General features: G+C 53.0%; 7 protein-coding genes and 1 non-coding gene across 8 annotated transcripts; 7 read left to right on the forward strand and 1 right to left on the reverse strand.

The window, feature by feature from the left end:
- Positions 1–1,372: 1,372 nt before the first annotated feature.
- QC763_510532 (uncharacterized protein) lies at positions 1,373–2,494 on the forward strand (the record flags this gene model as incomplete). The annotated part of the gene is made up of 4 exons (XM_062913638.1): positions 1,373–1,392; positions 1,445–1,627; positions 1,690–1,896; positions 2,293–2,494. 4 exons carry the CDS (start codon positions 1,373–1,375, stop codon positions 2,492–2,494), a joined length of 612 nt encoding a protein of 203 aa, XP_062765146.1.
- Positions 2,495–3,554: 1,060 nt separating this feature from the next.
- QC763_510530 (uncharacterized protein) lies at positions 3,555–5,192 on the forward strand (the record flags this gene model as incomplete). Its single annotated transcript, XM_062913637.1, has 1 exon — positions 3,555–5,192. The coding sequence occupies one exon, from the start codon at positions 3,555–3,557 to the stop codon at positions 5,190–5,192; it is 1,638 nt and encodes a 545-aa protein (XP_062765147.1).
- Positions 5,193–10,638: 5,446 nt separating this feature from the next.
- QC763_510520 (uncharacterized protein) lies at positions 10,639–17,105 on the reverse strand (the record flags this gene model as incomplete). Its single annotated transcript, XM_062913636.1, is given in 3 exon segments — positions 10,639–10,675; positions 10,687–12,037; positions 12,299–17,105. 3 exon segments carry the CDS (start codon positions 17,103–17,105, stop codon positions 10,639–10,641), a joined length of 6,195 nt encoding a protein of 2,064 aa, XP_062765148.1.
- A 1,077-nt stretch (positions 17,106–18,182) lies between these two features.
- LXR1 (L-xylulose reductase) lies at positions 18,183–19,692 on the forward strand. The gene is made up of 2 exons (XM_062913635.1): positions 18,183–18,969; positions 19,026–19,692. Exons 1-2 carry the CDS (start codon positions 18,638–18,640, stop codon positions 19,504–19,506), a joined length of 813 nt encoding a protein of 270 aa, XP_062765149.1. The 5' UTR covers positions 18,183–18,637; the 3' UTR covers positions 19,507–19,692.
- Positions 19,693–19,744: 52 nt separating this feature from the next.
- On the forward strand, positions 19,745–19,831 carry QC763_0078440. Its single transcript has one exon. It is a non-coding gene; the product is annotated as a tRNA-Lys (tRNA).
- Positions 19,832–20,519: 688 nt separating this feature from the next.
- Positions 20,520–22,073, forward strand: QC763_510490 (uncharacterized protein; the record flags this gene model as incomplete). The annotated part of the gene is made up of 1 exon (XM_062913634.1): positions 20,520–22,073. One exon carries the CDS (start codon positions 20,520–20,522, stop codon positions 22,071–22,073), a length of 1,554 nt encoding a protein of 517 aa, XP_062765150.1.
- A 269-nt stretch (positions 22,074–22,342) lies between these two features.
- QC763_510480 (uncharacterized protein) lies at positions 22,343–24,214 on the forward strand. The gene is made up of 3 exons (XM_062913633.1): positions 22,343–23,197; positions 23,259–23,510; positions 23,569–24,214. The coding sequence occupies exons 1-3, from the start codon at positions 22,518–22,520 to the stop codon at positions 23,888–23,890; spliced, it is 1,254 nt and encodes a 417-aa protein (XP_062765151.1). The 5' UTR covers positions 22,343–22,517; the 3' UTR covers positions 23,891–24,214.
- A 209-nt stretch (positions 24,215–24,423) lies between these two features.
- On the forward strand, positions 24,424–27,111 carry QC763_510470 (uncharacterized protein; the record flags this gene model as incomplete). The annotated part of the gene is made up of 1 exon (XM_062913632.1): positions 24,424–27,111. One exon carries the CDS (start codon positions 24,424–24,426, stop codon positions 27,109–27,111), a length of 2,688 nt encoding a protein of 895 aa, XP_062765152.1.
- Between the last annotated feature and the right edge of the window lie 70 nt (positions 27,112–27,181).

Genomic DNA, 27,181 nt, shown 5'->3' on the forward strand with positions numbered 1-27,181 from the left:
CAGCAGAAACCAGTTCTTCTGGAAGGATGGGTTTAAGAGATAGAAAAGTGAGTTTCATCTGATTGCGCCACCGAAGTCTTTTGCAGTGGCCAATATGACAGCTACTCGCTGGGCCTAAAGAATCGGCCGTTTCGTTGTCAGCCAGTTCTGTAGACCCAACGAGCGTGCGCATTTGCGCTCCGGGGATGCCTCTTCCTTCATCTTCTTCATCTTTTCATCATCTATTAGTGTTACCGGCCGTGATAGTCGCTCACAGACCACTTAGCATGTCAAACCTGGCGTCATCACCCACTACAAGTATCATGGGCCCGACAGGCGGCTGGATCCGTCCAATTTGCCATCAGTGGTAATACCGACATACGGAACAGTGAACACAGAGACCACACGAGCCAAGAGTATTTTGAGACAGATACTCTGGTATCGGATAGTCCTGGACGAAGGTAAGTCCTGGACACGGCCTCATGCTTAAGCTTCCGCAAACTCCACAACTAACCCTCAGAAACCAGCACACATCATACGTAACTGGTCCACCAAGCAGTTCCGGGCCATGAACAGCCTATCATCCCATATCCGATGGTGCATGACCGGCACCCCGGTACAGAATGGCGTTGGCGATGTCGGGTCACTAGTGCCGTTTCTTCGTGTCCCAGTAATGGGAGACGTCGCCAACTTCCGGAAGCACATCCTAGACAAGACCAAACTCACCTCTCTCGAGTCATCAAGCCATGACTTTGACAACCTGCGCCTTCTCCTATCCTCTATCTGCCTGAGACGAAACACCTCTGTTCTACAACTGCCAGCGGTCAAATACGAATACCAACGGCCGCACTTCAGTGCGGTGGAAAAGGAGGCACATACCAAGTTCATTCTCGCTTGCCAGGAAGCCATTGATCGGTCTGTTCTCGGCAACCCGAACAAAGCTGTTGCGTTTCAGAAAGGACTTGGTTTGGAGTCTTCAAACAGAGTACTTGAATCACTTCTCCGGCTCCGTCTTTTCTGCGATCGAGGGCTAGCTTTGGGACCGCCCAAGGGGGGGCTCCCCTCGACACTCGATGAGGCTCTCAGCCTTCTGCAGCAGAAGGGCATCTCGAGATGCGGGGAATACGGTAACGACAAAATGGCGGCCAGGGTGGAAGATACCCATCTGACCAATTGCCATGCGTTGGTATGTTCTGAATGCTGTATCAAATTTCACGATGAGCTGCTTGAGAGTCGCTCGTCCAGTGGCGTCAGTGGGACCTGTCCATTCTGTGGAGAATATGACAATGGCGAGAACCTCCTACCGAACCAGCAATCGGTCAGCTCAAATAGCATAGGGGCCGACGTCCCGTGCCCGTCAAAACTCGAGGCATTGATGGAAGATCTTTGCAAGATGGCGCGGCACGAGAAGAGGTATGTCCCGACCCTGTTACAACGCTACCAAATCAACCGCTAATCCACCCAGTATCGTATTTTCTTTCTGGATGAAATCTCTTGACCTTGTCGAGAACCTCCTCAAGAAACACAATATCGCCTTTCGACGCGTCGACGGCTCGAGATCAAAGAACGACGGGAGGGCCTCGCTGCACGACTTTCGAACGAAAGATGTGCCGGTGCTCTTGATGACATTTGGAACGGGATCGATGGGGTATGAACACGACCTGTCACCTTGAAACCTTGAACACTTGTTGTTAGCTAACACTCATTCAGGCTCAACGACCTGAATGTGGCGCGCCGCGTCCACATCCTCGAACCGCAATGGAACCCGTCTGTCGAGAACCAAGCCATCGGTCGCGTGTCGCGGCTCAGTCAGACGAGAGAAGTGACGGTGATTCTATATGTGATGAAGAAGAGTATCGAAGAGGTGAGTGATTTCAAGCCGTTGTTTGAGTGCACTCGGGGTGATGCTGATACGCCGTAGGCTGTGGAGAGCAGACAGTTCCTCAAACTCAAACTCGCATTGGGTGGTGGTCTGCACGAAGGAAAGGGGACGAATGTGAAAACCCAGCAGGCATGTCAGGCGCGAAGGATTGCCTCAGATTTGCACCAGTTCTTGACGCAGATCATGATGTGATACGAAGTAGCGTGTTGGATGCGCTGGAGACAGAGAGAGAACAGCCAACCTGCTGGATGGCAAGTGTTACAGGGGTGAGATGGGAGCGCTGAAGTCTAGGATGAGCTCCCTGCCCCCGGCACGCACTGTGCCTCTCGCCCAGACACGTCCGCGCGTCGCCTGCAATAGACAGCAATCACATCCATGTAGAACGGCACTGACCACATTCTCAACTCATCCTTCTTCTCTCTTTTCTCACCAAGCAACCACCGACCTCCCGACCGTCATTCCTCCCCACCGACCTCCCCGGATTTTCCTTCCGCAGCTCGAAAGCGGGCCGCGCACGATTTCCGATTTCCCCAGACGCCAAGTCACATCGACCCCGCAGCTTTCGCGATGCATGACAAGGATCAGGGGAGGATTGCCGAGGCTCTAGGACGTTGGGAGGAGGGAGGGGTTTGACATTTGATTTTGGAAACAGAGAAGGGAACATCTATGCGCTCTGTCGGTAGATTCGGTGGCTGGACACTCACTAGTATGGCTCCTGATGGTAGCTTTGGTGGCTGGACTAACTTGACAGCCTACACGGCCATAGGACAGCCCAGAGCATCTGGAACAGAGTTGAAGTCAAAACTGCGATTTTGGGCCTGATGCCTATCTTCTCAGGTTGACGGCAAATTAGAGATACGGAAAGCAGCACAAAGTCAAGCATGTGGATCGGGGGAACTTCCGGTTTTGTCTGCTTGGTGGTCAGAATCAGCAGTCACACTGGGTTTGCGAGAACAGTTGTCTTTGCGGGGAAAAGGATGTTTTGCGATCTTGGTTGTGAGTTACCCTGGAGCGAGGTCGCACTATGGAGTAGCAACCACTCGGTGTTACTCATGACTACCACCCGAGCCGGCCTGCTTGGGAGCAAAGCCGGGTGTTAACACTCATGGAAATCGTCCTACCTCTGGTGTACTTCAGGCTACCAACAACCCAGAGCCCAGAAGGATGAAGCCATGCGCATGCCCACCTGAAATTCAAGCATATGTCTCGAGAAGATGCCGATGATATTGCATGGACCAACATTCAATATTCCCACCCATGACACACTTTTGCCCTGCACGATACAGGTTATTTCTACACACTAGAAGACTGCATGATGACCCTTCTGGCAAGTTCCTGCATGTTGGGCTGCAGAGGTATCTCGGTGTCACCCTCCACAAGACAGCAAATCCGGGGAAGCAGGGCTTGTCGTTCTCCGCAGCCATCTCTTGAACGAATGAAATCCTTGATATACATCTATCACAAGCATCTACAGCTTCTGGTTTAATCTACTACTAATATTGCTGCGGGCCAAGACGTGGTACATGCGGAGAAGCTCGTGATGGCTGCTCGTTGCTACGCTGTCAGAACCAACAGGCGGAAAGACCTTGAGGCCTGGTATAAAAGCTCTCGACGCTGATCACGCCATTCAAGAAGAAGAGTCTTTGGTCACCCCCTCCTTTCATTTACAGGTTTCATAGGGACCTAGGCTATGATGGTATCTTCTACCGCAACTGTGCCCATCCTCTTGGCAGCAGCATGCGGCGTCCTCGCTCTTGTTCCCACTCCCGTTCTTCAGCACAATGGCCGATCTGAAATCACACCCGGTCCGTCCTGCGGCGAGTTCCCCTGCGGCTCAGAACTAGCAGCCATCCCCAGCTGTGCCATCCCTTGTATCGAGTCAGCGGGCTTGGGTCTAGGCTGCGCGACGGCCGACTACGGATGCCAGTGTGACAACCTCGACGCCCTTCAAGGAGCTGCGGTCAACTGTGTAATCGAAGGCTGTGGTGGTTTCGACAATGCTATCACGGTGGTGTACTCTGCTGTGGCCATGTGCCAGTGTGTGGGCTCCAACAGCCCCCTGCCTACACCCTGCCCATCGACCACAACCACAAGCGAGGAGCCAATCATCACCGAGGCTCCCTGCGGTGACTTCCCTTGCTCCGCCGAACTTGAAGCCATTCCCAGCTGTGCTATACCATGCATTGAGAACTCGGGCGAGAAGTTTGGTTGCGGCAGGACAGAATACGGCTGCCAATGCCAAAACCTAGATGCTATCCAAGGCGATGCCGTACTGTGCGTTATCGATGCTTGTGGTGGCTTCGACAATGCTATTCCCGTCGTGTACTCTGCCGTGGCCATGTGTCAGTGTGTAGCGAGAAACACGCCGCTGCCGACTGCTTGCCCGACGACGAGCACTGTGGGGACTACGTCGACAGCTGAGACGTCGACTGAGGAAACCAGCGCCGTTGAGACCTCCACCGTGGAGACCAGCACCGTTGAAACCTCCACCGTCGAGACCACCGCTGTAGAGACATCCACCGCCGAGACCTCGACGGTAGAAACCTCGACGGTCGAGCCATCCTCCACCCCGACATCTGACTGCCCCGAAGAATCGACCACCTTGGACATCTCTACACCGCCTATACCCTCCATCACCACACCATCTATCGTCACCACCACCACAGCAGTGATCTGCCACACCCCCTGCGCTGGCCAAGCATCCGCCATTCCCGTCTGCGCAACAGCCTGCATCGAGTCCGCCGGTGGTGCCGTCGGCTGCGAAAGGGGTGACCACAATTGCCAGTGCGCGTCGAGCGATGCCATTCAGGCGACTGCTGTCAACTGTGTGCTTGGGGCTTGTGGGGGTATTCCTGGAGCGGTGAAGGTTGTTGAGTCGGTTGCTGCTATGTGCGGTTGTGTTAGTGCTAGCCGGCTGAGTTCTTGTGAGACGACTACGAAGACGATTACGGTTGGGGATGGTGATAATGATGGGGAGTTTGTTACTACTACCCCTGGGGGGGGTCAGCCTGGGAGTGGGTTTGTGAGTGTTACTAAGACTGGGGGTGGTGGTGGAGGGCCGGTTGAGACGTCTCAGCCTGGAGATAGTGGTGATGGAGATGGTGGTGATGGAGGTGGCGGTGTTGGAGATGGGGATGGGGACAGTGATGGAGGTGATGGCGATGATGGTGGTGACGGTGGTGATGGACCCGGAGATGACGACGAGCCCCAAGGCCCTACACCAACCACCTCACGCCCACCTGTCGTCACCGCAGGCGCCTCTTCTAATACTCTTCTCAGTGGCTCTTCAGGCTTCACTGCTCTCCTGATGATGTTGGCAGCTTTTGTGTAAGCCAGTCGACCAGTGATGATCGACTGGTAGATATTTTGTAGAAATCCCTGCGACTCTGATGGAGGAAAAATCGACATTGATTCCTCTAATCCGAACATACCTCGTTAAAGTTCCTGTGTTCGTGATCTAAACATTGCCATGTATTAGGGCATTCAGCCGCAGAAATTGTCATGGTCATCCGACCTTTGGTTGATGTCCCAGAGCTTTGATGCCAAAGCAGAGTTGGTTAGGTACGTTGGGCAACGTCACGGCTTGACAGCAATCAGTTCGCCCACAGCAACATGATTATCAACAGCAACATGATCATGAGCAGCTGCCAGGCTATGAGCAACAACCAAGCAACGGGCAAAACCCATGCTGCCAGCAGCAAACCCTCCATCAGCACCAACAAGCCCATGGGCAGCCGTCTGTCTATCAGTACCAAACACCCCACCACCTGCAGCAGCCAGCCCACGGGCAGCAACCTGCCTAACCACCGCAACAACCTTTTCCTCGCCCTTCACCATAAGCCGCAGGTTTAGCCCGGCCTCATGGCTGGGTTGTTAGCTGGGAATATCCCGATGTGGTTGTTTTATATGGGATGACTACAGGGATTGACGATATACTGTTGAATTACTGGGATTAGGATTGCCTGGCATTAGACGTCGTTTTTTTGTGTCATATACCTTCCTCTCATGGGGGAAGACTTCAAGGGGCTTACCATAAACTCGTGACGGTGTTGGGATTGTTTTTAAGAGTCTTGTTGCAGGTTTAACAGGAGGCTGAGTTGGTCAACTGGTACGAATGAGCGCAAAGTGAGAAGTTGAAGAAGATAAAATATATTCCGACATGAAGCCGTCCCAGCAACGGTCTCTCATGTACTCCTTGCGTAATATCAAACAATAAATTACCACCAACTCCAAACACCTCTTCTCCGATTTTTATATGCCCAATCCCAACGCCTTGATGTGTATACCCGGGTATCTCCTCACCCGTCATCAGGAGAAAACATTATACATGAATCACTTAAAAATCTGACAAAAGAAATACCCCCATTAACTCCCGTCTTTACTTCCAGTAAACATCCATCCAAAACCAGTTCTTCGGATTAACAGCCGCCGCACCCGTCCTAGCCCTCCCTCTCTCCTTCTGTCTCGGACCAGTGACATGCTGCTGCGCAAGTCCCTCACTGTTACCCACAACCGCTCCATACTTCTTCACTCTAGCAGGCTTAGGTTGAGTTGGTGGACGGGGAGTCATCTTGTGTCTCTGCTCGTCGATATCTTCCCACTCCCCGTCAGTTTTCTGCGCTGCCTTCCCCTTTCCTTTGTCCTTGTTTTTGTTCTTGACAGTAGCTGCTTTCTTCGCTCTTGAACGAGTGAACAAGCCCCTCTTCTTCTTAGGTTTGGGTGGCTCGTCAAACTCAGCTTCGTTGTATTCAGGGATGGTCTGTTGCCATTGCCGAGGTGTCTGCTGCTGGCGAGCATTAAGTCCAACAATGGCCCCAACCGCGGAAGTGCGTCTGTTTGGACCTTGCATGAGTTGCGGGCTGCCAGACTTGACACGACCCACACGGGCTATTTGGTCCTCCTGGGTGTTCATCTTGCCCATTTCAATGTCGTCCGTAGACTGGGTCTTTTTCTTGGAACGAGAGAACAGTCTGGCCCAGAAGCCCTTCCTTTTCTCCGGTTTCTGAGCGTCGATATCAGGTGAACCACCCGAGACGGCCTCGCGCGGGCTGGCTCGTGGTGACTGTTTTTGTAGTTGAGACTTCTTACCAAATAACCGGGCCCAGAATCCTCGCTTTTTAGATGCTTCGTCAACCTTGTCGGCGGGTAGCCGTTCGGCTGCCATCATGTGAGGCGACTGGAAATTCTGTGCGCCACGCTCGACTGTTGCCATGTTGCCGTAGATGGCGCTCTGTCGTGTAGGCTCCATGGCGCGGGCCTGGCGAGTGTTCCGCATTTCATATGACTCTTGAGGGATCGGACTGGGGGCTTCAACATCGGTGACCACAGTATTATCGCGTCGGCCGAACCATGCGAAGAAGCCCTTTTTCTTCGGCGCAGGCTCCTCAACGTTGGTGTCGTTGGCAACGTTCCACTCGTTGGTCGGCTGAGGCGCTAGGTTAGGTGTCCGTGAAGTGTTGTTTTGCACGACATTCAGTCCGCGAGAACTTGTCGCGTTGGGAGGCGTTGGTTGAGAAACTGGCCGAGATTGCTCCGTCTGCTCGACAATCGGAGAGTTGCCGCTGCTCCCGGGCGTTTCTGTGGTACTCTGCTTTTGCTTGCCAAATCCAAAGAGACCCTTAAATGTCCACCCAGATGATTTGCCGGTGGAGGTATGATACTGCTCCTCGAGTGATTCCAAGCCAAATCCAAGCGTTGCTGTAGCCATGAGAGGAAGCAGCCACAAGTACTTTTGGGTGTTGCCGCCGTGCTTAGCAGTGACATTGGCTGTTGCCGCGTCCTGAGTGTTGTTATCCGAGACACTGTTCAGCTGCATTGGTTCGTTGGCCTGATATGCGTCCTGACTGTTGGATCTTAGCCCTGGGTTGGCACTTCGAGTCTGTTGCTCCGTTGGGTGCGTTTGCTTGGGAAAGAGACTCAGTGGGCGGCTTGGAGGTGGAGGGGGAGGGGGAGGTTGATATTGTTGTTGCTCGACAACTCTCTCCTCCTGCACGATAATGGCGGGTGATGATGTGTAGCTATGATACTCTGGCTGCTGTTGGTCGTAGCCATCCTGCGCAATCTGCTCTGGTTGGACATAGGTGTAATCTTCGTATGGGCTTGCTGGTTCATCTTGCATGCACTCTTCTATGGATGGCCGACCATGAGGAACTTGGTAATCCACCGATTCCACTCGCACCGAAGACACTGATGTTTGGCGGGCAGAATAGTCTTTGGAAACACGTTGTGGTGACTGAGGTGGCATTTGGTGGGAGACTTGAGAACGCTCAACCGGGGCGTATGTGTCGAGATTTCTGGCATCCGCATTTATGATCTCAAACTCAGGTTCCGAGAGTCGTCGATCGTCGCCAATGGAATCAGGTTCCGACAAGTAAGTGTTAGTATCAACTGCGGGGGACTGAGCGCTTTCCATCGGGCTGGGGGGTGCGGCAAATCCACGGGTGCTTTGTTGAACGGGAAACTTTGGTGGTCTAGGCCAAGCAGCAGGGTATATGTGGTCAACCTCCGCAGGGGCTTGTGGCAAACTCATTGTGTTCTCACCAGCCCAGCCCGTATGGTCGTAAGCATCATCTTGTTCCTCGATGTCCTGTTCCTGGTGATAGAGCTCGGTGGAAGTGAATCGACTATTGACCAGTGGGCTTTGCTGAAAGGTAAGAGGTGAGAGCATCTCGTGATCGTGAGGGTCATCAGGCGGCGTCACGGGTCTGTGTTGGCTTGTATCCCATCCAGGCACTGGGCTCGAGACATACTCGACATCTTGTTGCATATCTTCGGGTGGCGGGGTGAGCGGTCTTGGAGATAGTAGCTGCGAGTCACGTCCCCAGTTAGAAGCAACTGCAGGGCTCTTCAGATGGTTGTTGAAGGATGGAGAGAGTGCATTGGATCCGTAGGTGTCATCATCTGGGGTGATTGGGCGAGGGAACTGCTCGTCTGTGTGATGGGGCTTTCCAGAGGTCTCCTCGGGATTGTAAGATTCTTCATCTAAGGCTTGATGAATCCCTTGTGCCACGGAATAGACCACCTCTTCATCAGAATAAACGATGATTGTCTCGCTCTCATCCTCCCGGATCTCGGGTTCCAGCTGTGGTTGGTTTAGCGGTGGGGATGGGGGAGGCGAGAGATTGTCAATTGGCCCTTGATAAGACGGCGTGGGCTCGGGGTGGACGGGCAGAACGTCATTCTCTGGTTGAGAATGAAGTTCTTCATGATATTCGGGCTGCTCGTCAGTGTATGGAGCTTCGTCTTCTGTCAGATCACCTCCCCAGCCTTGTCCAGAATACAGGTCTTGCCCTGGTTCCTCGTAGCTTTGTTCCACTGGGACTTGGCCATGTTCCTGATTTGGCTCTTGGACCATATTCTGACACTCCTCTTGGGAATCTGGAGCAATTGGCTCATTGAAATCCTCTTGGGCTGGTTCGTCGTATGTCGCATCTTGCGGTTGCTCTTCGAGGTCCTCCTGGATATATTCATCTGTCGCTTCGTTGTATATTTGGTCTTCGACGTATTGTTCCGATACCTGCTCGACTGCTGGTTCATTGTCTGGTTCTTCGTAGGTCTGTTCCTGGTATACTTCTGCAGCGGCTTGCTCGTTTGCTTGGACAATCTCTTCCTCGGAAGCTGGCTCCTCATATCCTGGTTCGTGGTGGGATGGCTCATCGTATGTCGGCTCACCGTCTTCCTCTTGAGATGCCGGCTCCTCGTAAACCTCCGCGGAAGAATCATCATAGACAGGTTCGTCAGCAGCCTCTTCAATGGGCTGTGAAATATGCTCCTCATATGCCTCCCCATCAGGTTGCGCGTATACCTCCTCACTTGGCTCCTCAGAGAAATACTGCGCCGGCTCCTCACTCTCCTGCTGAATTGGCCCCTCGTAGGATTCCTCGGCCAGCTCCTCATACACATCCTGAGCCGGCTCTTCATATAGATCTTGAACAGGCTCCTCATTCAACTCCCCGTACACCTCTGGCCCCTGTTCCTCATATACCTCCTGAATCGGCTCTCCAAACTCCTCTTGAGGCTTATCATACGCATCTTCTGCAGCAGGCTCCTCTGTAACAGGCTCCTCTGCAGCAGGCTCCTCTGCAGCAGGCTCCTCTGCAGCAGGCTGCTCATACATCTCTTCAGCAACGGGTTCTTCGTGCACCTCTTCAACAACCGGCTCTTCGTACACCTCCTCCACTTGCTCTTCGTAAACCTCCTCAACTGGTTCTTCATACGCCTCTTCAACAAGGGGTTCTTCATACACCTCCTCAGCCGGTTCTTCATACACCTCCTCAGCCGGTTCTTCGTACACCTCCTCAGCCAGTTCCTCGTAAAACTCGTCCACTGGTTCTTCGTAAAACTCCTCAACTGGCTCCTCATAGAACTCCGCAGCTGGCTCTTCAAATGCTTCTTCGACTGGCTCCTCATCTTGAAAGCCCTCGTCGAATACCACATCATCCTCTTGCACGAAGTCAACGTCTTCCGCAAATGCTTCGCCTTCCGCATCGCCAAATTCCTCTTCCATGGGCTGTTCGGGTTCAAGTTCTGGTTCTGGTTCCAGTTCTGGCTCATAGTCACCAATCTCCTCCTCTACATACACTTCAGGCTCTGGCTCCGGTTCATATACCGGCTCTGGTTCAGTCTCATAGACTTCTTCAGGTTCAGGCTCTGCTTCGAATGTACGGTCAAACTCAGCTTCAGATGCTGGCTCAGGCTCCGGCTCGTAGGCGGACTCCGGGTCGTATGAGGGCTCTTCCAATGCTGGTTCGTCCGCGGGCTCTGGCCTGTAGCCATCTTCAAAACCGGTATCCATGGGCTCCAAGGTGCGGTCGCCTTCGTCATACATTTCGTCCTGAGTGGCATCCTCGTACATGGCTTCTTCTGGTTCACCAAACTCTTCAACTGGGTCTTCGTCAAACCCCTCTTCCATGATCTGCTCCTCATATACCTCCTCCTCCACTGGAGCCTCCTCCTCAAACAGGGGTTCTTCCTCAAATGGAGGCTCCTCTTCAAATGGGGCTTCCTCTCCGAATGGGGCTTCCTCTTCCTCCTCTCCAAACTCCATGTCTTCGCCCCGATCACCCTCTTCGCCAAACTCATCACCCATCTCAGCATATTCGTCGCCTTCTCCAAGCTCTTCGCCCACATCCTCGCCCATCTCTTCGTCGAACTCATCACCTGTGGAATTGTTAGCAAAGTTGTCTTTCGTCATGTGTGAAATGATGGTGAGCTCGCCTTCAGGATAGTCTTGGGCGAATTCCTCCTCCGCAAGCTCCTCCTCGAACGGTTCGCCGGCCTCTCCATCGTCGAAACCGCGCTCGCCATCCTCGGCGAAGTCTTCTTCCAGCAAACCATCCTCAGCATATCCACCCTCAGCATATTCACCCTCAGCAGCCTCGCCATCTGCGAATTCATCCCCGAATTCCTCACTATTGGCGAGCTCACCATCTTCCTGGTACTCACCTTCGGCAAACTCTTGTTCCCCTTCCGCACCCTCGCCATCGAAGTCTTCGTCCAGACCGCGCTCACCGTCTTCAAAGTCGCCCTCCTCACCAAATTCACCCTCCTCAGCAAACTCTCCTTCTTCGCCAAATTCGTCGCCTTCGGCAAACTCTGCACCTTCATCTTCAAATTCTCCCTCCTCAACATATTCTCCCTCGCCGTCCATAAACTCGTCATCATCCAAACCACGCTCACCATCCTCAAACTCGCCGTCCATTTCTGGATCAAATTCGCCCTCACCCTCTTCACCTTCCCCATATTCACCCTCCTTGCCTTCCACGTACCCATCTTCTTCTTCACCTTCAGCATACTCACCTTCCTCCTCATCGTCCATGTACTCACCCTCCTCGGCGAACTCACCTTCTTCCATCTCCTCATCCAAGCCGCGCTCGCCATCCTCTTCATCATAGCCCTCACCTTGCTCCTCCCCTTCAAAGCCTTCCTCTTCAGCGTACTCTTCCTCGCCTTCGAGGTATTCTTCTTCAGAGAGCTCCTCCTCTTCACCCTCCTCAACATACTCCTCCTCGTCCTCTGCAATCTCGTCCTCATCAAGCTCCCGCTCACCATCTTCCTCGTCAAGGAATTCCCCCTCTTCAACTTCACCCTCACCATCCTCGAGATACTCTGGTTCTTCCAACGACTCACCCTCAACATAAACCTCCTCTCCCTCCCCATACACCTCCTCTCCCTCCTCTCCCTCATCATACTCCTCCTCATCCTCATCCTCATCCCAGCCAAGGTCGTGAGTCATACCAGGTGGACCATACATCGCCGCCGCAGGAGTATCAAGAACAGCATACATATTCTTCTCAACAGCAAACTTTTCCTCGTCGTCATCGTAGACGGTGAAGAGGTCGTCGTCATCTTCTTCGTCGAGCAACTCAGAGAGAAGCTCGTCCTCGTTGAAGTCGTCTTCGAACTCAGCAGCTTCGTCTTGACTGGAGAGATATTCACCTTCTTGATCTTCTTCAAGCAGGTCTTGTCCTTCCTCGGCTTCGAGGAAGATATCGCGTTTGCCATCTTCGCCTTGATATTCTTCTTGGCCTTCAAAGTCCTCTTCCTGGTCATTGAATTCTGGATGTGCGTCGAGTTCCTCCCGACCTTCAACGCCCTCTTGGCCATCAAATTCCGGTTGGTCGTCATAATCTTGCTGACGGTCGAAATCTTCTTGGTCCTCCTCAAGATCCGACCCACGCTCACCATCGTCGTCGAAATGCTGATCGTCTTGGGGCTCTTCCTGGTCTTGGGACTCGTCTTGGTTGTCAAAGTCCTCTTGCTGATCGAGGTCCTCATTCCCATCAAGTTCACCCTGGTCGCCAAAGTGTTCTTGATCTTCAAGATATTCCTGCTCATCTTCAATATCCAGGGAGCGTTCGCCGTCGCCGTCGAGATCCTCTTGGCCTTCGAAGTCTTCTTGCCCATCAAAGTTGTCTTGGCTTTCGTGCTCCTCCTCGTCTTGACCCTCAAACTCTTCCTGGCCGTCGAAGTCTTGTTGCTCTTCGAGGTCGGCTTCGCACTCAAAGACCTCCTCAGCCTCGGGATCTAGCTCTCCATCTCCTTCTGACTCTGCACATTTCTGATTGTGAAGCTCTTCAAAGGTGATGTGATCGTCAGCGGTAGGGATCTCGAGAACACCCAAGTCACCAGAGATGGTGTTGAGAAAGTCGGCGTCAAAGGCTTCCTCAAGTTCACGGAGCTCTTCTTCGGTCATTCGAGGTTCTTCAGGCTGAGCGTTGTCTTCGAGAACAACTTCTTCAGAGACTTCTTCCTCGAAGCCCTCTTCGTCGACCTGTTCGTCACCAAGGGGCTCTTCCTCAAGCAGCTCTTTGTCAATCGGCTCTTCATCAAGGGTTTCTTGGTCAGTCGGCTCCTCGTCAAGGGGTTCTTCTTGAAGGAGCTCCTTGTCAAAAGCCTCGTCGTCAATAGCGTGCTCGTCGTCGTAGTACTCATCCTCCCTGTCCTCAAGTGGCTGATCATCAACAGGGATGCCATCGCCCTCAAAGACCTCATCATCAAGCGAGCGTTGACCGTCGACAAATTCGTCATTTTGTGGGGTGTACTCGCCATCTTCTAAAGGAGCCTCTTCATCGTACAGGGCGTTGTCTTCTCCGGCATATTCGCCGTCATCGACGGGTGCTTCCTCCTGATACTGAGCGTCATCCTCAGGGTACTCGCCGTCCTCGACAGGCTCCACTTCGTCAAACTGGTTGTCGCCGTTTTGAGACGGATACTCTTCCTGTTCGTAGGCGGGGTCTTCTTCGTATTCTTGGCCTTCAACAGGGATTTCTTCGTCGTCATGCTCCGAGTCGTCGTGATCAACGAAACCTTCACCGTCAGCTTCTTCGACGAAATCCTCAGGTAGAGAGCGCTCCCCGTCAATTAAGTTCTCTTCCTCCGGCTGATACTCATTTTCCTGAAGGGGGAGATCTTCGTCGTATGGCGGAGCATCGTTGTCGAGGGCCTCGGTGTTGAGTTCTTCCTCGCCATTGGTGAACTGCTGCTCGTCATCTTCGGGGTATTCATCATTTTCCGGAGCAGGCTCCTCGTCGTATTGATTGTCAGCAGTAAACTCGGCATCTTCGTCGAAGTATTCCTGGTCGCTGTGTTGGTACTCTTCATTGCAAATCTCGTCTTCAGCGGGAGATACTTCAGATGCGTATCCATCTTCGTCGACGAAATTATCGTTGTCCGGGGGATTGTCTTGGGCATCTTCATCGTAGAGGGCTTCATCAACAGGTGCCTCTTCATCAGTGAAATCCTGGGTTCCAGAGGAATAGTTGACTTCTTGGCCAGCAACAGCCTCCTCAACGATATGCTCGTCTTCCAATGCTGCTTCCTTCTCGGATTGGACCTGACCGTCATCAACGGACTGAGAATCGTCCTCGTCGAGATATTCACGGTCAGACTGAACTCGACCCTCTGGGAACTCGTCACGAATGGGGCTCTCAACAGGAGTCAAATCCTGGGGCGTGAACCCTCCGTCGACAGAACTGTTTTCGAATGAGCGATCAGCCTCAATTGCTTCATCGGCATCTTCCAGAGGATAATCATCATCTTCCACAGCAAGGGCCTCCTCCTCTCCGTATTGGACTTGATCTTCGTCGGCGGGGCAGTCTTCCGCTGGAAGATCCTCTTCTTGGTCTTCAGTTGTCATCTCGGCGCCATCTTCATCCACAACTTGCTCGTCGTCCGAGGCAGCAGAGGTGCATTCATCAGCGTCTTGCCCCAATAATTCCTCCTTGCCGTCAGAGGCGTTCTCATATGATGTCTCCGCCTCGTCGGGAAACTCGTCATCAAACGATTCAGCATGTGGAGAACGAGCCTCGTCATCTGAGGCACCGTCTTCAGTTTTGAGGGTATCTTCTGGAAAAGCGTCGTCTGAGGTAGGGGTAGCCTGACCTTGCTCGTAGTCGTCTTCAGCGCAGTCGTCTTCTGAAAGCTCGGCATGGGCAAGGTTTTCGGAGGTGTTGGTTTCTGGTAGGTTTACATCCTCTTGATGGACGGCTTCCTCCTCTACAGCCTCATCAACCGGGTCGGGATACCGATCCACCTCTACGTTCGCCTCCTCATCCTCGGCGACGTATTCGCTTTCCTGTCGGTCCTCGCAAGAGAAATCCTCCTCAGGGGAATCCTGCTCGTAAAGCCCATCATCATTGACCTCGCCCTGGCCAGGCTGAAAATCCTCGTGGTCGGTCCCCATGGGGCGCTCTCCATTCTCATCAGAGGACTCGGGATCTTTCAGGCTGTATTCCACCTCCTCAAAGTTGTCAGAAATCACCTCATCCTGGTTGATGTCTTGGAAGCTTCCATCCTCGGAAGCTTGGTTATACTGCTCAGAGTCGGAGATGTGCTCTTGGGCGAGGTCATCGTCGACCGCGTCATGTTCTTGGTGCGCGGAAAGGGTCTCGGCATCGGCGAGCTCCTGGGTTTTTTCATCTTCTGGGATGCTCTGAGAATCGACGGTGTCGTCGTCGTCCTGAACCAAGTCCTCTGGTTCCGTTGAAGGAAGAGGGGAGTCCAGCACCTGGTCGACATCGGCCCGAGTGTCTTCGTCATTTGATGCATCTTCAATGATGGGGGTTTGAGGCTGGGAGATGACATCGTCGTCGACTGCGATATCCTCGTCTTCGTGGACCTCGCCGTGATCAAACTCTTCCTGTTCAACCTCCTCGTCTTGATCGCCGTCTTGCTCAACTTGCTCGTGCTGGTCGTCCTGCTGAGCCTCGTCTTGGTCCACCTCGTCGTCCTGAACAGGCTCTTCATGATCAACCTGCTCCTGATCTAGCTCTTGATCCAGCCCTGACTCAACACCCTCGCCATCAGAAACCTGTTCTTGGCCATCATGCTCTTCTTTTTCGTCAAGGTTATCCTCAACGGGCATATCTTGGTCCAGACCAGCCTCTTCATCTTGCAAGGATGCCGATTCATCACCAGCGACGGATTGATCACCAGTGGAGACTTTAAGGCCAACATCTCCTAGGTCAAGCTCATCAGACTCAAGACCTTGCTCTTCCGCATCATCCGCTCCTGAGGTAATATCGCCTGACTGGGGATCGTCATTCTCTTCATCGGCAGCATGTTCCTGCGGTCCAGAAACGACAAACTCGAACCGTGGTTGACCTTCGAGACTCTCTGGCTCGAAATCAGGCTCATCTTCCAATGGCGGGTTTTCTTGGTAGTAGTCATCAAGTGTCTGCCCATCTTCTTCGTCTTCGCCGTACGGGATAGTCGGTGGAGGGTTGTAGTATGAGCCGAGATCAGCTGTTGTTTGATCATCGTATGGGTTGGAAAGATGTCGTTCTTGATACAGTGAGTGGTCCTCTGGAATGCCATCATCTCCGTAGTCCCCGATCGTGAAACCAGGTGAGTCTAGTGGTTCGTCACCTTCGACCTCTAGTTGTGGGGATGCCGGGGGTTGGTATTCTCCTGGAGGCTCATCGACTGGCGGTTGCGGTGATGGTGATGGCGAGTCTGGTGGTGTAGACAGGATTGATGGCTCTGTCTGTTCTGGCTCCGTTGGAACAGCAACGGGGACTGGAACAACCTCATTCTTTTTTGGTGCCTCGACGGTGAAATCCTTCTTGATGCATGGATTTTCCCGTCTCCGCCTCCCATTCTTCCTCGGCCCGTAGCAGTCCTCCTTTTTGTGATCTTTCCCAACCCTATCCCGGTGCCACTCCAAATTCCAATGCCATGGCCCTCCCTCAGCAACCTTCCTCCCATTCCACGTGCCAAGATAAATGCTAAACGGGCTAATAACCCAATTCTCCTCGCTGAACGGAGCATTACATTTCTTGCAGGCCGTGTCCTCCGCATAATCCGCCACCTTTGGCGCCAAAAACCCATTAAAAGCCCCATCATCATCAAAAGCATTAATGGCCTCACACTCCCCACACCTCCACGCCTCGGGAGTCTGATCAAACTCTCCCACAACCTTCTTGTCGCTGGTGGCAATCTCCCGTGACCCAGAAGAGTTCACAATCATGCAGTTTGAGCAGTCGACAAAGGCATGATCACACTCCCCGCACACCTCGAGCGGCTTGAACAAACTGCTCGATGCCCAGCACCTGCAGCATTTCCGCCGCCCGGGCACGCCCTTCCTCTCTTCTTCTGTAAACTCCTCTGGTGATTTGGCGATAGGAAGTGAAAAGTCCCCTCTCACAAAAGAGATCCCCGGTGCCTTTTCCACCAAAACATTGTCGTGGTGACCACAAGGCCAGACATACTCGATGAGGTTCGGAGATCGTCGTGTGGGTCCCATCTTGTCCTTCTGTGTGAGTAATTCCACCCTCAACTACCGAGCGTGCGTTCTTTCGTCTGTTTGGCGTGTTATTCTCTCTCTCTCTCTCTCTCTCTCTTCGATCGCTCGTAAAACCTGGTGTTAGTCAAGCAGCAGCAACAACAACAACAACAACAACGGGATGAATGGCCCAAACCAAGCCAGGGTCATTCGGATGTCAGAGGATATGACGAAAGGGAAAAGAAATTCAAAAGGTGCGACCGTGAACGGCCATGAAAAGTGTTTTAAGAGAGCCATCAACAACAACAACAACAACAACAACGCTTTGTTGGACTAATACAATGAGACGGTGGTGGCGATGGGGTGGGGCTGGTGTGTGGGCGACCCGACCTGTCGGTTGCCCGTGGTCGAAACATTGAGAGGGCTTCCCAATAATACCCGCGTTTCAAAACATTGAGGCCATGACATGGCTCTTTTCGGAGTTGAACAGCTTCGAGAGCGGCGTGTTGGCCCAAGTGATGACCGTGACAAGTGCCGTGTTCCATATCCAACCCTAACCCCATCACGGCACAGCAAAGTTCTTCCGTTGGTCTGTCATCTTGGCGGTCGGGGCGAAGCTCGGTAGGCGATGTTTGAGAAACACGGCCGGTTCTTGTCGATGTGTGTGTACACAGGGTGTCTTGGACGAGAACATTGCGCGGGACATCACTGGGAAGCACTTGCTTGGAGGTTCCTGGCTGTCGTCATTCCGAGTCTTGATGTTGGCATTTGGCGGCTCTGGGCGGATCAGAATGGAGCAAAGTGGAAATGTTGATGTGGCCCCGTGTGACGTTGATGTCGGCAGATGAAGTCGGTCGGTTCGGAGGACGATGGCGATCATCCGGAATGAAGTCCACAGGTCCATAGCAAACATCGTGTTCAATAATAGCGACGGCCGGTCGCTGGGTTTGGCGGCACTGCCTGGAAGCCCGGCCACTTGTTCACTGTCAGTCAGCGACTCTTCTGTTTGTGAGACGCCCCCACTTCTGTTGTTACATGGCCCCAGGCCGCTGAGCTGGCCGCAGCCTGGGAAAAACATCAGCAGAGCATCATCCAGTGGTCGGGAATGTATGCTTAAAACATCCGACGGAATATTATTGTTTGTGCTGGCTGGTATTCCTGTGTCGATGATGGGAATCCCTTTTGTTTCACTGTATCCTCGCGGCCATGTTGCACAGCTGCGTTGCTTCAGTGCTTGTTCACTAACATAACCCCCATTCCCCACCACACCACTGCTAGCACACAATGACATGTCCACCGACCCCTCCACTCCTTCTTACTCCAGTCCCGTCCTCCTGCTGCATCCTCACCCAAGAAATCTCATGTCAAAAACGGACAATGACATCAGCAGTCGACGCTTAGTGTTGCCACATCCCGATGCCTTAACAAACCGCCGACATGTTGATATATCACTCTTTCCCCCCTCTTGTTTGTCACACCCACTTCCAACTGCATTCCACCCTTTTCCCACGCTTTAGCTCACTTATACACAACAACCACACACCCATATCACAATGACTGCGCAAACAGGCAATGCTGTCCCCAAGGCTGAGAAGCTGAGCGACCTGTTCAGCCTCAAGGGAAAGGTAGTTGTCGTGACAGGAGCTTCGGGCCCCCGAGGCATGGGCATTGAAGCTGCCCGCGGTTGCGCCGAGATGGGAGCCAATGTCGCCATCACATACGCCTCCAGGAAAGAGGGCGCCGAGAAGAACGTGGCCGAGCTCGAAAAAGAGTACGGCATCAAGGCCAAGTGCTACAAGCTTCAGATTGACGACTATTCCGACTGCCAACGTCTGGTCAGTGACGTCATCAAGGACTTTGGGAAGATTGACGCCTTTATCGCCAAGTAGGCTTTATTATCCAACCTTTGGGCCATTGAACACAAACTAACATTCACAACAGTGCCGGCGCCACAGCAAACGGGGGACTCCTCGACGACTCCAAGGAAGAATGGGATCGCGTTGTCCAAACCGACCTCAGCGGGACAGCCTACTGCGCCAAGGCAGTGGGACCCCATTTCAAGGAGCGCGGCACAGGATCCTTTGTCATCACGGCCTCCATGTCCGGCCACATCGCCAACTACCCTCAGGAACAGACCTCTTACAACGTCGCCAAGGCCGGCTGCATTCACATGGCCCGGTCTCTTGCCAACGAGTGGCGCGGCTTTGCTCGCGTCAACAGCATCTCCCCTGGCTACATCGACACGGGACTGTCAGACTTTATCGACCAAAAGACTCAGGATCTGTGGAACAGCATGATTCCCCTCAACCGTCCAGGGAATGCCAAGGAGCTGAAGGGGGCTTATGTCTATCTGGTTAGCGATGCGAGCAGTTACACCACGGGTGCGGATATCGTCATTGATGGCGGTTACACATGCCGCTAAGTGCATCGTCTAAATGGGAGATGACGGGGTCAGATGTTAGTTATTAATGCGGTTTTTGGTAGATAGAGGGGCTCAGGGCTGGCTAATAAAAGCCAACTTCTTTTCTTGCCCTCCGATTTCGCATTAGCCAGCGGAATGACTCTCCTGCGCAAGAGATAAACAAAACAAAAACAAAACAGAAAGTTGGCAGGTGACTTTTAAATCAAAAAAGAAAAAGAATCGTCTAGGACGGGATTTGAGCCCGACGTGGGGGTCGAACCCACAACCTTGAGATTTCGGAGTACTCCATAAGAGTCTCACGCTCTACCGATTGAGCTAGCCGGGCAGGCCAACCAATGTTGTTGTTTCTCCGCGCTGGACATAGCTCCCAAGGAGCGAATGAAGGATTCCCGCGGCAACCTCCCCAGTGACCTCTGCACTCATGGCTCACATACACCAAGAGCATATTCAGGGATCTTCGGTGGTACCGAATGCCAGCCATGTGGTAAGATATCTCCTCATTTGATCGGAAAAGATGCTATGCATGATCAACCAGTCACAATGTTGATGAGGTGAGATGTGCGATCCCGTGTTTTCTCCAACCTTTTCATCATGACTGGACGCACACAAGCCAACAGCTGTTCCCGTCAGCATGTCATCGGATTTCCTCAAAGTAATTCCCCAACGCCGCTCAGCACGTGGCCAATAGACCGAACCAAGCTGTCGGTTGCGAAGTCTTGGATCAGCATCACCAGGTCCAACCAGATTACCAACCATTAGAAAGCGAAGAATGGTTGCGTTCATTCTGTGGGGCGATGCAAAATATTGGTTGTAAACCCGCCCGATCGGAATTATTCTTCGCGATGACGCTGTAAATCCCGAAGGTGCTGGGCAATGCAACGTCGCTGTGAGCATGTACATCAGCCTCATGTTGGGAGATATAAGAGATGTGGCAGACGGTTGTCTTGACGACCCGATGACTGGCTTTTATTCGCAGACCTATCTTTTCAACAAGTGACGGTCTTGGTAACACCATGCACGCCAGTCATCTTGGGGTCCTCCTCTCGGGACTTCTTGTCTCAGCCAAGAGCGCCTCAGCTTCATCGATCCTATTCTCCGGAGGCACAATCATTGCCTTTGACCGTGCAACAAACTCTCTCGATGTCATCCGCAATGGCTCTGTCTTGGTAACCGACGACCGCATCACCAGCGTCTTTGCTGGGTCAATTCCACCCTCTTCGGTCTCCATCCCGTCAGACGTGGAAGAGGTAGACATCACAAACAAAATCCTCACTCCCGGCTTCATCGACACCCACCGTCACGGCTGGCAAACAGCCTACAAAACCCTCGGCAGCAACACCTCCCTTGTTGATTACTTCAACCGCTTCGGCGAGTTCCCCACCGCAGCCAACTACCCCTTCACCCCAGAAGAAATCTACTACAGCCAACTCGCCGGCCTGTACGAAGCCCTCAACGCAGGCGTGACCACCACCCTCGACCACGCCCACGGCACCTTTTCCAACGCCACCTCCTCAGCCAGCTTCCAAGCCTCCATCGACAGCGGCGCTCGCGTCTTTTGGGCCTACGCTTTCCACGAACTAGAAAACTACCCCCTCTCTGAACAATTCGCCCACTACCGCTCCATTTTCACCGAAGCCCCCCACCTTAACACCCCAACCACCCTCGGGATAGCGTACGACGGCTTCGGTCCCAACCCAAACCAAGAAATAATCTCCACCATCATCTCCCTCACCCACGAAACCAACGCCTCTGTCTTGACAACACACTCCGTCCAGGGACCATATGGAATCACAAACTCCCCTGAGGACTTCGCCGCCCAGTCTTTATTCACCTCCATCCCCCCAACCACACCGATCGTCTTCTCCCACGCATCATTCCTCTCCGCCGTCGGTGCCCAGCTCCTCCGCACATACAATCACACCATCAGCATAACACCCGAGTCAGAGATGCACTACGGACATACCCACCCCACCTCCCATCTAATCCTCGACCGTGCCTCGATCGGGGTGGACACGCATTTCACTTTCTCGACCGATATCCTAACCCAAACACGCATGTGGCTGCAATCTGTCCGACGGCTCCTCTACGCAGAAGTACTAAACCGTTGGCAGGTGCCAGTTAACAACCCCATGTCTGCGAACCAGGCTTTTTTACTTGCCACGCGGAACGGGGGGCTGTCGCTGAGAAGAGAGGATCTGGGGATTATTGCCCCTGGGGCGAAGGCTGATTTGGTGATTTGGGATGGAGGGACGGGGCCGAATATGTGGGGGTGGAGGGACCCGGTTGCGGCGGTGGTGTTGCATGGGAATATTGGGGATGTGGAGGGGGTGGTGGTGGATGGGAGGTGGAAGAAGAGGGGTGGGAAGTTGACGGATGAGAGGTTTGAGGACGTGAAAATGAAGTTTGCGGAGGTTGCGAGACGGGTGCAGGATAGGGTTGTTGAGGCGGGGGTTGGGTTGCCGGGGGAGGGGGAGAGGTTTGTGGTTAGTGGGCTGGAGTTTGGGAATAGTACCGTGGTTGATGTGCAGGTTGGGGAGGGGGATGGGTATGGGGGGTTGTTTTTGTGAAGTTGTTGTAATCATCACTTGGACTGGTCTCGATCCAACAGGCGTCAGGTGTTCAGGGGCAAAATCCATCTGATCTGGAAGCAGCACAGAGAAGGCAGTGATTATGTGTTGCTGTCCATGCTAGCAACTTCATTCGGATATATGAGCTATCAGGTCTGAATCACTTCCAAATTATCCGCCTGTCAAACAGAACGGGACGGTTGGAGCAGGGAAAGCCGCTGCCGTGTCGGTGGTGCCATGGCAATAGAGATATGGGTGCGGAGAAGCGGGGATGACTGAATTCCTGCTCGGGACATAATTCAAGATCCCGAAATTCCAGAAGACCTTTGTTATCAACAGGCCTGCCTATCTAGGTGGTAGAAACTTAAAGCAAAGTCAAGTTATCAAGTCAAAGACAGCAGCCACAGATTCTTGCACTACATCTATCTTCGCCATTGACCCACAATGGCCCTTGATAAAGTAATAGTCGTCGGTGCCGGCCCCTCCGGCCTCCTCTTGACCCTCCTCCTCTCCCGGGCCTCCATCCCCGTCGAGCTCATCGAACAGACCGAAGGCCTCGACACCAACCCCCGCGCCAGCCACTACAGCCCCGAGTCCTGCCACGAATTCGACCGTGCTGGTATCCTCGACGATGTCCGAGAAGCAGGATTCATCCCTGACGGAGTATCATGGCGAAGACTGGAAGGCGAGGACAAGAGTCGACTCATCAAAATCACCAACCCGGCCCTCAAACCCGGGGATGACCCAGAATCAGCCGCCTTCAGACATCGCATGGTCTGCCTTCCGTTGCACAAACTGGGGAAAATATTGGAGACACATGTGAAGAGTCAAGGCACAGCTGAGATCAAGTATGGTCGGAAGGTTGTCGAGATTGGCGAGGATGCTGACAAAGGCAAGGCTTGGGTCAAGGTTGAAAAGGCCGATGGAAGCACCGCGATACGCGAGGCAGATTACGTTGTTGGCTGTGATGGCGCGAATAGCATCATTCGGCGGAAATTGTTTGGTGACTGGGTGTATCCAGGGTATACCTGGGACAAGCAGATTGTTGCGACAAACATCTATTATGATGGGTTCAAAGACGTTGACTTTGATGACAGTCAGTTCTTTGTGCATCCTGAACATTGGTGAGTCATCAACTTTCTTGATATCGAGCGTTGCCGTCAACTGGTTCTGATATGACTTTAGGCACATGGTTGCAAGGATACAGCCTGATGGGCTTTATCGCGTAACTTATGGCGAGATCGGTGGACTCACCTATGACCAACTCAAGGAGAGACAACCAGCCAAATTTCGAGCAATCTTACCCGGCAATCCAACCCCTGAGAAATATCAGCTTGTCGACTTCAGTCCGTACAAAGTCCATCAGCGATGTGTTGACAGGATGAGAGTTGGACGCTTCTTGCTTGCGGCTGACGCAGCCCATCTTTGCAATCCATTGTAAGTCATTATTCGGCCACAGGTCCTAGCAGAAGACCCGTTGCTGACTGCAAACCAGTGGAGGCATGGGTTTGACTGGAGGCATCGCAGATGTTGGCAGTTTGTATGACTCCCTTCGCGGCATTGACAACAAGAAGGCAGAGGACTCTATTCTCGACAAATACGATGAAGTAAGACGGAGGATCTGGCACGAAGTCATTAATCCTATTTCTACGGAAAACATGCAACGTCTCTTCCAGTACCAAAACGCGAATGAGTTTGTCGACAAGGATCCGTTGTACAAGCTGGTGAGGGAGATGCAGAATCCCGACAAGAAGCTTGAGAGGGGCGGCCCTCCAAATGCAAGTGTCACTGTTTCCCAGCGGTTGTTGTGGTCATGAGTCGCTGACATGGTCGAAACAGCCCGGACTGCCACCACTGACGTACGACATGACACAACATTATGTTGCATAATCCCGTTGTTACTGTCGACTGAGACTTTCTCAGCCACTTACGAGTTACTGGAATTGGGGTTTCAATGTCTTGGAAACTCCCCCGAAAGACCCGCTTCTGGAATGCAAATGCCTTTTAGCCGGACGGAGGGAATCCCAGAAAGCTGGTAAATACTAGCCACCGTTCTGGGAAGGTCGGAGGTTAAACCTACGCCAAGTCTTGACGGCTGGTTGCATAGCAATGGGTGAATCCTGATATGTAACTGTACCGGGTAACGTTGAGTGGAATGCGGGGAATATCAGAGACATTGTGACGATCTCAATCTTCATATCTGAATGCAGGATCCCGATTTTACCTTCACGTGCATGTCAGGCATGGATGGGATGATGACATGACTTTTGATCTTTTGCTCCTCCGCTCATCTCTTCGGTGTTGATCCTAAAACATCCCGAAGTGTCAGCTTGCGGCACAAACACCCACCATGCGCCTCCAACCGTTAACCATTGGCGTTTCTGCTGCCGCGAAATTGCATTCGGTCGCGGCCGACCCGTTGGTATTCCTGAATGGCCAGGTCACGGCCATCCCATCGTGGGACCTCCAGTCATCAGCAGAGATCGGTACAGACCTTGCGGCTCTGTCGAAAACAGGGGTCGACACCTCATCATGGCGCCACATCACCACATCGAAGTGCACTCTAATGGGCTGCCTGATCAACGCCGGGGTTTACAGTGAGGATGATCTGTTCTACTCAGAAAACATGAAGAGGGTGGATGACAGGCAGTTCTCAGTCCCATGGACGTACCGACAGGAATATTCGCTCGAACCTGGCCCTGGGAAGCACTTCTTCCTCAAGACGCATGGAATAACTTCACGAGCCGACATCTTCTTGAACGGAAAGCAAGTCACGTCAAAAGATCAGCAAGCCGGTTCGTTTGCTGGCAAGAACTATGACATCACCAAGCTAGTCGCTAAACAGAATGCTCTTGCTATTCAGGTGCACCCTACAAGCTACTACCACGATTTTGCTCTTGGGTGGGTGGATTGGAACCCATGGCCGGCCGACAACGGGACCGGCGTGTGGAGAGACGTTGAAGTCAAGCAAACGGGACCTGTAGCGCTGGAGAGCTTGCGGATCATCACAAAAGTTGGGCCGACGGTTGAGAGACTAAAGGACCCAGCAACTGTCACGCTCAAGTCTCGTGCTGAGAATTTGGAGGACAAACCCCTGGTTGTGACAGCTCATGGTTCCGTCTTTGCACCGTTTGGACGGAAGGCCGCCCCGATAACATGGAGCAAACAGCTCACCCTTCCACCACGATCCATCACCGACATCGTCCTCGAAACCACTGTGACCGACCCAGCCATATGGTGGCCAAAACAATGGGGCGATCAACCCCTCTACAGCGGAGCCCTCGCCATCACCGTCAACAACACCCTCTCCGACTCCATCACCCAACAATTCGGCCTCCGCAGCGTCACCTCCAAGCTCAACTCCCACCAAGACGTCACCTACATCGTCAACCACATCCCCTTCCAAGTCATTGGCGCAGGCTACACCCCTAACATCTTCCTCCAATTCGATCCCTCCAGATGGGAAGCCGAACTCCAGTACGTCCTCGACCTCGGCCTCAACACCGTCCGCCTCGAAGGCAAAAACGAGCACCCCATCCTTTACGAAATCGCCAACCGCCTCGGGATATTCCTCATGCCAGGCTGGGAATGCTGCGACAAGTGGGAGTCGTGGTCCTACAACCACGACCTCTTCCTCAACCCACCACCAGTCTGGTCAAACGCCGATTACACCATCGCCAACAACTCGATGCTCCACGAAGCAGCCATGCTCCAAACCCACCCCTCCGTCCTGACCTACCTTATCGGATCAGACTATTGGCCTGACGCACGCGCCACACCCATCTACCTCAACGCCTTGAAACACTACGACTGGCAGACTCCCATCATCGGGTCGGCTTCCAAAAGGGGGTACTCCCCCCTCACCGGCCCCTCGGGCATGAAAATGGAAGGACCCTACGACTGGGTCCCCCCGAACTACTGGTACGAGACCTCCCCTGCCCGCGCAGGCTCAGCTTTCGGTTTCGGGTCAGAACTCGGCGCCGGAGTGGGAACCCCCACCGTATCCTCCCTAACGAAATTCCTCTCCCCTTCTGACCTTGACGACCTCTGGAAAAACCCGACAAAACCTTTATATCACATGTCCCGTGAAGGATCAGAGTTCACCACACGACAAATCTACCACTCTGCCCTTTCCGCCCGGTGGGGTAGTCCGACATCATTGGAGGATTATATCATGAAATCGCAAATAATGGATTACGAGGCTACAAGAGCGCAGTTTGAAGCTTTTGCGGTGAAATGGAGTGATAGGAACAGACCGGCAACGGGATTGATATATTGGATGCTGAATAATGCGTGGCCGTCGCTGCATTGGAATTTTTGGGATTATTACATGAAGCCGGGGGGGAGTTATTATGGTGCGAAAGCTGGGGCTAGGAGGGAGCATGTTGTTTATGATTATATCACGAAGGAGGTTTGGATAGTTGATAGGACGGTTGATGATTTATATCGCGAGAGGGAGGTGGAGATACAGGTTGTGGGGTTGGATGGGGGGGTGAAGTTTGGGAGTTTGGTGAAGGTGGAGAGTTTGCCTAATGGGAGTGGGAGGGTGGCGGGGTTAGGCGGGGAGGGGGCGTTGGGTTATTTGACGGGGGGGGTGTTTTTACGGCTGGTGCTCAGGGATGGGGATGGGAGGGTGCTGAGTCGGAATGTGTACTGGTTGAGTAAGGAGCTGGATCGGTTGGATTGGGGGGAGACGACTTGGTTTGTGACGCCGGTGGGGAGGTATGCGGATTACAAAGAGTTTAATACACTCAAGGAGGCGGAGGTGACAGTTGCGGTGGAGAGGAGGGGTGAGAAAGAGGTTGTGGTTAATTTGGAGAATCGGGCTAGTGTGCCGGCGTTTTTTGTTGGTTTGGAGTTGTTGGATGGGAATGGGAATGATGTTTTGCCGTTGACTTGGGAGGATAATTATGTCACTTTGTGGCCGGGGGAGAAGATACGTTTGGTTGCCAAGTCGGTTGGTTCACGAGGGTGGCAGCCGGCGAGTGTTCGTGTGGGAGGCAAGAATGTCAAGGAGATGCTTGTCAGTGTATCTTAGTTTGTAGAACAAAAAAAGTGTTGCTCTGCAGAGATGACTGCCTAAACATGTGTGGCAGGATGATTGTGAG

Source organism: Podospora pseudopauciseta (assembly GCF_035222475.1).
Source record: "Podospora pseudopauciseta strain CBS 411.78 chromosome 5 map unlocalized CBS411.78m_5, whole genome shotgun sequence".
Classification (NCBI taxonomy): domain Eukaryota; kingdom Fungi; phylum Ascomycota; class Sordariomycetes; order Sordariales; family Podosporaceae; genus Podospora; species Podospora pseudopauciseta.